We start from the raw sequence: 10167 nt of genomic DNA, 5'->3' as shown, positions 1-10167 counted from the left end.
AGTATGCAGTGCGCTAATTACCTAAAAGGCCCACCGCTTCCTGTTGCGGGGGAGGGCAACCCCGATCGCGGCGAAGCTACCCCTCCGCCCGGGCGTTGATTGCGGGATAAGGCAGTGACGGAAACAATTATTTTCAGCCCCTCCAAGTTCGTTGTGCAATGGGTTTGGGAGAAGTGCCCACTGGCTTCCCCGCTGAATTCTGAGAACCGTCCCTGGAAATCTGCAGAATACGCAATACTTGCTGCCAGTCAGTCGAGAGTGCCCACGAGCAGCCCAAGAGGTCCTTCATTTGGCAGCCATATAAGGACTCCATTGGGGCCGTGGATCAACCTTATCATTGGAAACCGAGCAACTTTTTTTCGGGACTGGAAGTCGAGCAACTGAAACACTGACACCCCCGGGCACAGCTTGCTTGCCCCGTGCCATCATCAGACACCAGACCACAAGACCGCCAGACCTCGTCCACCATGGCTGAACATCAGCGCATCGCCATTGTCTCTGTCTACGACAAGACCGGCCTCTTGGACCTGGCCAAGGGTCTCGTCAACCACAATGTGCGTATTCTGGCCTCGGGCGGCACCGCCAGAATGATCAGGGAATCGGGCTTTCCCGTCGAGTGCGTTGCATCTTCTCCGGCTTGGTTCGAGCGTAACCTGCCGACAATGGCTAACAGCATGCTCTCCTCGCAGGGACATCTCCGCCATCACCAAGGCCCCCGAGATGCTGGCTGGCCGCGTTAAGACCCTCCACCCAGCCGTCCACGCGGGCATTCTGGCTCGTAACCTTGCCTCCGACGAGAAGGACCTCGCCGAGCAGAACATTGACAAGGTCGACTACGTCATTTGCAACCTGTATCCCTTCAAGGACACCGTTGCCAAGGTCAATGTCACCGTGCCCGAGGCTGTTGAGGAGATCGATATCGGCGGTGTCACTCTCATCCGCGCGGCCGCCAAGAACCACGCTCGTGTGACCATCCTGAGTGATCCCAGGGATTACGCCGAGTTTCTCAAGGAGCTTGAGGCCGGCGAGATCAAGGAGTCCAGCCGTAAGATGTATGCGCTCAAGGCCTTCGAGCACACCGCCGACTACGACGCTGCCATCGCCGACTTCTTCCGCAAGCAGTATGCCGCCGATGGGCTGCAGTACCTTCCCCTCCGCTACGGTGCCAACCCTCACCAGAAGCCCGCCTCGGCCTACGTCAAGGAGGGCCACCTTCCCTTCAAGGTCTTGGGCGGCTCTCCGGGTTACATCAACCTCCTGGACGCCCTCAACAGCTGGCAGCTGGTAAAGGAGCTCAAGAAGGCGCTCGGTAAGCCCGCCGCTGCCAGCTTCAAGCATGTGTCCCCGGCCGGAGCCGCCATTGGCGAGCCCCTGGATGCCGACGAGCGCAAAGTCTACATGGTCGATGACATTGCGGGCATTGAGACCTCCGGGCTCGCCCAGGCCTACGCTCGCGCCAGAGGCGCCGACCGCATGAGCAGCTTCGGCGACATGATCGGCCTCAGCGACATTGTTGACGTCCCTACCGCCAGCATCATTTCCAAGGAGGTCTCCGATGGCGTCATCGCCCCCGGATACGACCCCGCTGCTTTGGAGATGCTCAAGAAGAAGAAGGGCGGTAAGTACCTGGTCCTCCAGATGGACCCCGAGTACGAGCCCGGCAAGATCGAGACGAGGACGGTATACGGCGTCAGTCTGACCCAGGGCCGCAACGACGTCAGCTTTTCGCCGGACTCGTTCAAGAACATCATCACGCCCAAGAACGCCGGTCCGCTCCCCGAGAGCGCGCTGCGCGACTTGACCGTCGCCACCATCGCCCTCAAGTACACGCAGAGCAACTCGGTCTGCTACGCCGCCAGGGGCCAGGTCATCGGCCTCGGCGCCGGCCAGCAGTCGAGAATCCACTGCACCCGGCTGGCGGGCGACAAGGCCGACAACTGGTGGATGCGCTTCCACCCGCGCGTGCTGGGCATCAAGTGGAAGAAGGGCACCAAGCGTCCGGACAAGAGCAATGCCATTGACCTGCTCGTTAGCGGCGAGCTGCCCAAGTCCGGCACCGAGCGCGAGAACTTCGAGGCCCTGTTCGAGGAGGTCCCGCCCGCGTTTACCGAGGAGGAGAGACAGGAGTGGATGTCCAAGCTGACCGACGTTGTCGTGTCGAGCGATGCTTTCGTTCGTCCACCCCTTTTTACTACCTCTGGTTCTTTCTGCGATGTCGAACTAACCAGTCCCAACAGTTCCCCTTCACCGACAACGTCTACCGCGCCGCCCGCTCCGGCGTCAAGTACATCACCGCCCCGGGAGGCAGCCAGAACGACGTGCCCGTCTTTGAGACGGCCGAGAAGCTGGGCATCACGTTCGTCGAGCAGAACATCCGGCTCTTCCACCACTAGACACGAACACGCAAAAGGAAAACGAAAATAAAAATAAGAAAAAGGAACGAGATAGAGATTCGGTGGCATGGAGGAACCCCCAAAACGGTGACAAAATAGAGATACCCCGTCGCCTTGAGTTCCGGTTGGGTGTACAATATCATATTAAATCTTGGCCCAGGCATAGCGGGCCTGGAATGACGACAATGGCGGATGGGTGGGCTGGAAGGAGGGGAAAAGTTCAACACTTACGCGAGGCAACTAGACGATGGGCACGGTAGTTAGAAATGAAAGCAATGGCATTTTCCTCGTCATCTTTTGACATTTGTCGGTAACCGGGGTATGACTGACTGACTGACTGACGGATTAGAATATGAAAGTGAATTTGGCCTCCCTCTTTGTCTGCATCACATTACACAGAGGGACACTAGCCAAGCAGAATCTGGGATGAAAGTTGGCATCTGATCATACCTACCTTATTTATATACACAGAAAGACGAGGCGAGGCGGCTTGGCTTGTTCGCGCTGTTAGCCCGCGCAAGCAGCCAAAAGAAGCGCCAAAAAAGAAAATATCAACGCTGGCAAGAAGACCATCCCACCCCCCCTTTAATCCTCCTCCCTTTCCTCCTCACTGCCATGCTCCTTCTCACCACCACCACCACTACCGCCGCCGCCGCCGCCACTACTGCCATCGCCCTTGGACTTCCGAAAGCGCTCCCTCCCCGTGGCGAAGAAGGCCTCGATGATGCGGCCGCCGAACGCGCGGCCGTGCATGACGCGCAGGCAGGCCTCGGCGGCCTCGCGGGTGCGGAAGCGGACGCTGACGATGCCCTCCTCCTCCTCGTCGTACAGCACGACGTTGGTGACGGGCCCCAGCTTCTCGCACTCCTCGCGCACGTCCTCCTTGATGTCGAGCAGCGCGGCCGGGTCGGCGCGCAGCTCCTCCGGCGTGAACATGTGTCGTAGGATCACGACGCGGTCCCACCTGCCGCCCTTGGGGGCGGCGGAAGAGGAGTTGCGGTCTGCCGGGTCGTGCAGCGCCGAGGGCTCGTCGTCGCTCCAGTCGGCTAGCTTGGCGGAGAGCTTTTGGGTCTTTCGGATGATTTTTGCTTTGTCTTGGTCGCTGCGCCGGCCGTCGCCTGGGGGGCGGCTGCTTTCGCCTGGCTTGGTGGAAGTGGCGGAGGGGGTGTTGTTTTGGTGGCTGCTGCTGCTGCTGTCGCCGCCGCCGCCGCTGTCGTATTTGGTCTTTTTGTAGCTAGAGTCGGCCGCCATAACGCGCATCTTGGGCTGGCTCGGAGCACCCGGGGGAGGGAAGCGGAAGTCGGTGTCGTCGAGCAGCATGATGGCCATGTCGACCGACTGCGGCTTGAAGAAGACGATCAGGGCGTCGCCCTTGAAGTTGCCCTCGGCGTCCGTGTACATCTTGATGCGCGGACGGCCGCTGTCGATTTCCTCGGCGATGACGCCGCACTTGCGCGAGAACAGCTCGGCCACCTCTTCAACTGTAGCATCGAGTGGGATGCCCGTGACGTACACAGCCGTGTTCTGCTTGGGCTGCGGCGGCCCGCGGTTGCCATGCTGCCGCCGCGCGTTCTTGGAGGAGCGGTCCCTGCTGTTGTGATTGTTGTTGTTGTTGTTGTCCTGCTGGCGCGGAAACAGAAAAGATCACATCAGGCAGCTGGTCAGTCTCTCCCCGGATCTCGCGTGCGAGCGCGCGGGACTGTTCTTGTCTCTTGGCTCTCTCATTATGCTGGGCTGGGCTATGGTGGGAGGATGAGGGCGTGGCGGCGGGCGGGACGGCCGACACTGCAGATGTATTTGCATGCGCTCGCAGCTTACCTCGAGGTTGTCCGTGTTGTCCATCTTTCTCTTTTTGCCGTGCGGCGGGGGGCGCCGGTCACTGTCGTTGTCCGCATCTGCACTGGGCATTATGTACCCCTTTTGCTGCTCCTCGATCAGGGCTTCGTCGATCATTGGAATCCAGCGCCGCAGTTCGGGGTCGAACTCGTACTCGGTGCCATCGTCCTGCACCGCGATATACTTGTTGTCGAGTTTGGAATATGATATGCGGTCATCTTTGTCGAACTCTTCAGGGTTGGTCGGAAACGACCAGTACTCGGCTTCTGCTGCCATGTTGTTGGTGTTTATCCCGGCAAGAGCGACGGCGGAAGGGCGTCGAGAACAGGAAAGAGGTGGAAGCAGCTAGAGGGAAGATCTGCAATTGAAAATGACGTTGAGCTGCAATTGAAGGCCCCGCAGCCCCCAAGGTTCCCCCTGGCTGGGTAAGTCGTAACGTAACGTTACAGGTAATGCATCATACAGCAACACCCAGTCGATACGATCCTGGAAGACACCCCGATGGACAGGGGAACCGCATAGCTAGAGATCGGCGATTTTATCTCTATGTCCAGTCTTCATTTTTTTTTCTTTTTTTTTCTGATTGCCATAATTGCCTTCAGCAGGCTCTAGTCCAGCTGCCCTCGTGTGGTCATCTGTTCCGTGTCGCCAGCATGTACGGGCCAACGAGGCATGAAATAGAAAAAACAGCAGGATAAAAAGCACCCACAACCCCCGATCAGCTCTGCCCGGGGTCAGAACCACGGTCCTTCTGCACCTTCAGCTTCATGCCTTCCACAAATGCCTCGACAGCTTCCCCGCCACCCAGAGGCACCGATCCGCCTGGGATGAGCCCGCCGCCCCTCACAGGGATACGCAGGGCCTCGGCAATGCTCGGCAGGCCGCCGTCCCTGAGCGCAACGGTGAGGCTGGCGAGGCTCTGCGTAAATTGCGGGCTGCGGAGCACCTTCTTCAGCAGCGCGCGCTTCTGCCCCGAGCTCATGGCCTGCTTCGCAGCCTCCACGGCTTCTGCGCCGGGTTCCCTCTCAATGGCGTCGGCGTTGTCGCCCTGCTGAGCCATGACCAGCAGTGTCGGCGGGAGGAATCCGAGAAGTGTGTCGACGTAGGCATCGTCAGCCGCATCGAGCATGGGGATGGTCGTGGCCGGTTCGAGTAGGTCGTTCAGCAAGGGGTAAGCCTTGCTTTCACCCTGACTTGCCGCTCCTAAGCCGGGAGTCCCCTTGAGAGAATTGAGGAAGTTCTGCACCACGGTGGCAGCATCGTTACTCGCCCTGCTAAACGTGATTAGCATGTGCGCCGGCATCCGAGGGTTGGGAAAAGGAGAAATGAGATAATGCCGCTTTCTCATTGTTCGTCTCCCCGCCGTTTGCTTGCCGGCGGATCTGTAAGATGTACATTCTATCTGCAGGGATGCCCGATGCTATGCGCCGGCTCCAGATCATTCCCAGCCAAGAACAGAAACCATATGGCGCCGACTAGAAGGCAACCGAGATGCATGTCAGTAGAAGAATGGTCACCTACGCTCGCGCTCCGTCTGCGCCTCCTTCTCTGGCATCCTCGCCTTCCTGCCTGAAATCCCCGCCAGTGGCGTCCGGGCCGGCACCGCGGTCACCGCCGCGGCGGTGCGAATGCTGGTTGCCGTGGCCCACGACGTCCTCCATGGTCGCGTCGTCATCAGCATCGCGCCGGCTGTCGTCGTCGTTGTTCCGGACGGAAGCGAGCTCGCGGTTCACGTCGACCTCCTCGCCCTGCAGGAGCCTGTCCACAATGTCCCCGATCTTCCGATCTCTCGGGCTGAGCCAGGCCGGATCGCCGCTGCGGCCCTGGGGCTTTGACTGGAGCCAGAAGAGGTGGCGCTGCGAGGATGAGGCGAACTTGAGGACGAAGATGCGGCCGTTGGTCTTCGACGACGGATGGGCGGGTGAACGGGTGTCGTACGGGACGAAGTGGCCGTCCGTGGGGACCATGACGAGGTCGAGCTCGGGCTCGTCGAGCGGCGCGGATCGGGGCCGCCAGCAGAAGTGGACTAGATCTGTCGCGTCCGTCAGCCTGCTGCGCGCTTGGCGCAAACCGCCGGGAAGGGCGCGGTCGTACCATCCTCGGAGTAGAGATAGATGTAGCCGGGTGTCGGCAGGGCCTTGACCTTGAAGGGTTTCGAGGATTGCTGCGAGGCAGTGAGCAACGTGGGATGCACGAAGAGCAATGTCGTGGGGGCGACCAACATCAACATCGCACATGCCCGCCTTGAACGTGATGATTGGTGTTATTGACATGGCTGCGGTCTTTGGGAAAGTCCTGCAATTTTAGAATGTCGTGAGGAGTCGGCAAGAAATGTGACTGGAAATTGCAAGAATGGAGATTCTCAGATTCTGAGATGGGCGGCGACTTCAGCGTTGCAGCTTGAGCTATCTCCATGAACTGCTGCTTGGCCAGGCTGCCTGCCGTTGACGTGGGTGCATTACAACCCAACACAAGCACTGTACTCAGCACTGTATGGATTCGACAAAGAAAGTGGAACCAGGCAGGTGCTTCTATTCCGTCCACTTGGTAAGGAATGTATTTCTCCTGTTTAAGTGAGTTGCGTTCGCTAAGGCATTATGGGTCAAAAGAGCATCCTGTGCAAGCGTTCCGGGTTGCGGCGGGTAAAGAAATGATTTCCCGGAATATCAAGATGTGGAATGGCCAGGTATACTGAAACAATCATTGATGCTGCTTCCCTCAGTGTACGCAGCGGACCACAGTACTGCCCTGTAACGTAAGCGCAGATACGTCTCAAGCGTCGCAGGCGATGATCTGCTACACAGTATGGGAGGCCGAGGCGTTGCAACAGCCAGCGGGCGGCGGGAATCTGTAAAGGTAGCCAATTCGTACGCAACCTGTTTCGAGGTGACACTGGGATCCGCTACACCCCAACGCCAATTCATCGCCAGCTCCAACAGCGAAACTCCTTGCAGACTGCCCTCAACTTTCTGTCCTTGATGCGCCAGCACATTCACATTCTTCGGCTGCCCCTGCCCAGCTGCTGCGTCGCAACCTTCGTTGGGCGCCCGTCAATGCCATAGCCTCAGTGCTCCAAGGGCGCGATAGATCCTTGATCTCGCTCGCACCGTCCATTCTCTCGGGAGTCCTATGTCTCGGCTCTCCTAACGTCTGACGCCTCCTCGACGAAACCCATGGCTCGTCCCATGGGGTCGGTCCGTCTCAAGAAGACGAACCCGGTGACCCTTGCCGTTGGCGCGGCGCTCTGCATCTTCATTATATACTTCCTAATCGGCTCCTCCGCCCCGGACTTCTCAGCTTCTCGAAAGGCCACCGCCGCGTCGCACCCGCTCTCGCCGCCGACCTCGCCCTTCCGCAAACCCACTGGTGGCGGCAAGCCGAAGCCGCCGCCGGTCGCCCGCTACAACCTCAACAATGTCACCATCACGCCGAATCCCCTCGAGAACCGCGAGAACATCCTGCTGCTGACCCCTATGGCCCGCTTCTACCCGGAGTACTGGGATAACCTCCTGCGGCTTTCGTACCCCCACGAACTGATTACGCTCGGCTTCATCCTGCCCCGAACGAAAGAGGGCAACGCTGCGACGACGGAGCTGCAGAAGAGGATCACCAAGACGCAGAAGTACGGGCCGGAGAAGGACAGGTTCAAGAGCATCATCATCCTTCGGGAGGACTTCGAGCCGCCGCTCACGTCGCAGGACGAGGCCGAGCGCCACAAGATGGCGAACCAGAAGATACGGCGGGCGGCCATGGCCCGGTCGCGCAACTCCCTCCTCTTCTCGACCCTGGGCCCCTCGACATCCTGGGTCCTCTGGCTGGACGCCGACGTGGTCGAGACCCCTCCGGACATCATCCAGGACCTCGCCCGCCACGACAAGCCCATCATTGTGCCCAATTGCTTCCAGCGGTTCTGGAACGACGAGAAGAAGGAGATGGACGAGCGGCCCTACGACTTCAACAACTGGCAGGACAGCCCGACCGCGCTGGACCTTGCCAAGGAGATGGGTCCGGACGACATCCTGCTGGAGGGATACTCGGAGATGGCGACCTTCCGGGCCCTGATGGCCTACATGCACAAGGAAGACGGGCTCCTGCACGAAGAGGTGCCGCTGGACGGCGTCGGCGGCGCGGCACTGCTGGTGAAGGCGGACGTCCACCGCGACGGGGCCATGTTCCCCCCTTTTGCCTTTTACCACCTGATTGAGACGGAGGGCTTCGCGAAGATGGCCAAGAGATTGGGCTGGCAGCCCATTGGGCTCCCGAACTACAAGGTAGCGTACCCCCTTGCTCTCACAATCTGAACCGGAGCCCTCCGTGCTAACCCGCAGACAGGTCTATCACTACAATGAATGACGTGCCTTTGTCACTACGAGCTCAGAACACGTTACACTCTCCGTCACAATGAGGGAGCCACTAGTGGCAAAGACCACCAGCCCACCTCTGAAGTTAGGACAAAGCCTGGAGCACCCAGCTTCTGCTGTCGGAATACAGACATGAAAACGCCTTTGAGTGCGTGGGAGATCGTATGGCGTCAAGATAGGTGTCAGCTTCGGTGTCTTTGCTGGGGGGTACTGCCCGTGTAATGGTCCGGGCTCAAGGAGACTAGGACGCCTGACCCAGAAGGACAACCTGTCGGTACGACGGCTGACGGGGCCGGTGTTTCGGCGCTGTACGACACAGTGTGCTACCTTGGCGAGTACAGGCGCGAAGTTGGCGGCGCCCCGGTTTTGGTTGGATTTGCAGGCAGGCAGGCAGACATATGGACATCGCTTGCTGGCAAGATGCTGGCGACCAAGGGCACGAGCATGGCGAGGAAAGAACGTAGAGAGGGTCGAAGCAATGGGTATCATTATTGCACATCAGTTCCTTCTTCTAACCAGTCGCGGTGTTCCAATGTATCGCTATCCCTGATGCTCTTGACCTGGCCGTCTTTCCCAACGCCGTTTACGACCCCAGCAGTCGGACTCCGGTGTCACTCTTTCCCAGTATTAAACCAATCCTACGCATACCAAAAGCATACTCCGAGCCAGAAAATGTAGCCAACCAAGTTCGGACCCCCATTCCGAAAGGGGAGGAAGAAAAAAAAAGCTACTTCCCCTCAAACCTCTCCTCCTCCACCCACAACTCAACCAGCCGGCGCGCGCCCAGCACGTCGCCGGCGCGCAGCAGGGCAGCGACGTCGACGTTGAGCGGCGAGTCGACGGCGGGCGCGGCCAGCAGCATGCGCACGGCGCGCACGCACTCGAGCACGCTGTACGCGGGCGTCCAGGCGTCCTTGAGCAGGTCGAGGCAGATCTCGCCCGTGCGCGGGTGCACGTTGGCGTGCACGACGGGCGTGGCGAAGGCGATCTGCGGCGGCTGCAGCGGGTAGGCCGGCGGCACGGCGATGCGGAGGAGCCAGCGGCCGTCTGTTGCCCACGCGCACCCCCCACCCCGCGGGGGACGGATTGTCAGTGTATGGACTTGGCAGGCAAATCGTGGACGGACGGAGAGGGAGGAGGTGGAACTGGATATTTCCCCCCTTCCCTTCTCTCTCTCTACACCTCTCTCTTCCCCTTTCCCTTATTCTTGGGTAGGAGATGTAATGGCGGAAAATAGAAAGAGGAAAGAAAAACGCACTTTCGTAGCCATTCCCGATTCCCCGGCCGTTGATCACGGCCTCCCAGGTGAGCAGCTCATCGTCGCTGACGGGGCCGAGGCGCTCGATGCCCTGCTCGCCCGCCGCCTCGCTGTGCTTCCACGTGTCGAGCTCCTTGAGCAGGCGGCGGATGGCGTTGCGGGAGGACGCGGCAGACATTGCCCGCGTCTGCTCTGCTTTGTTGGTCTTGCTCGTGATCGGTATTCCGAGAGGTGCGACAGAGGTGGCTTAGGGTGTTCGGCACGCAGCAACCGCGGCTGTCTTGATGCGGCGATCGATGGAATCCGCTCGGCTCAAAAG

The 10167-nt window shown here is 59.7% G+C and overlaps 5 protein-coding genes across 5 annotated transcripts; 2 read left to right on the top strand and 3 right to left on the bottom strand.

Moving 5' to 3' along the window:
* Window positions 1-273: 273 nt before the first annotated feature.
* THITE_2121512 (uncharacterized protein) lies at window positions 274-2720 on the top strand. Its single transcript, XM_003656574.1, has 3 exons — window positions 274-616; window positions 690-2172; window positions 2238-2720. Exons 1-3 carry the CDS (start codon window positions 468-470, stop codon window positions 2391-2393), a joined length of 1788 nt encoding a protein of 595 aa, XP_003656622.1. The 5' UTR covers window positions 274-467; the 3' UTR covers window positions 2394-2720.
* On the bottom strand, window positions 2641-4726 carry THITE_2121511 (uncharacterized protein). The gene is made up of 3 exons (XM_003656573.1): window positions 4212-4726; window positions 2848-4013; window positions 2641-2726 (listed from the first exon to the last, which is right to left on the bottom strand). The coding sequence occupies exons 1-2, from the start codon at window positions 4503-4505 to the stop codon at window positions 2979-2981; spliced, it is 1329 nt and encodes a 442-aa protein (XP_003656621.1). The 5' UTR covers window positions 4506-4726; the 3' UTR covers window positions 2641-2726; window positions 2848-2978.
* THITE_2121510 (uncharacterized protein) lies at window positions 4727-6661 on the bottom strand. Its single transcript, XM_003656572.1, has 4 exons — window positions 6452-6661; window positions 6324-6393; window positions 5751-6261; window positions 4727-5503 (listed from the first exon to the last, which is right to left on the bottom strand). Exons 1-4 carry the CDS (start codon window positions 6500-6502, stop codon window positions 4948-4950), a joined length of 1188 nt encoding a protein of 395 aa, XP_003656620.1. The 5' UTR covers window positions 6503-6661; the 3' UTR covers window positions 4727-4947.
* Window positions 6662-7277: 616 nt separating this feature from the next.
* THITE_2121506 (glycosyltransferase family 62 protein) lies at window positions 7278-8557 on the top strand. Its single transcript, XM_003656571.1, has one exon. The coding sequence runs from the start codon at window positions 7403-7405 to the stop codon at window positions 8528-8530; it is 1128 nt and encodes a 375-aa protein (XP_003656619.1). The 5' UTR covers window positions 7278-7402; the 3' UTR covers window positions 8531-8557.
* Window positions 8558-9338: 781 nt separating this feature from the next.
* THITE_27406 (uncharacterized protein) lies at window positions 9339-10026 on the bottom strand (the record flags this gene model as incomplete). The annotated part of the gene is made up of 2 exons (XM_003656570.1): window positions 9339-9637; window positions 9849-10026. Coding segments are annotated over 2 exons (477 nt in total), but the record flags the coding sequence as incomplete, so codon positions are not given.
* Window positions 10027-10167: the final 141 nt, after the last annotated feature.

Source organism: Thermothielavioides terrestris, chromosome 5, assembly GCF_000226115.1.
Source record: "Thermothielavioides terrestris NRRL 8126 chromosome 5, complete sequence".
NCBI classification, from domain to species: Eukaryota; Fungi; Ascomycota; class Sordariomycetes; order Sordariales; family Chaetomiaceae; genus Thermothielavioides; species Thermothielavioides terrestris.
Note: the sequence above shows the minus strand (reverse complement) of the source record. Positions and strands in the feature narration are given on the sequence as shown.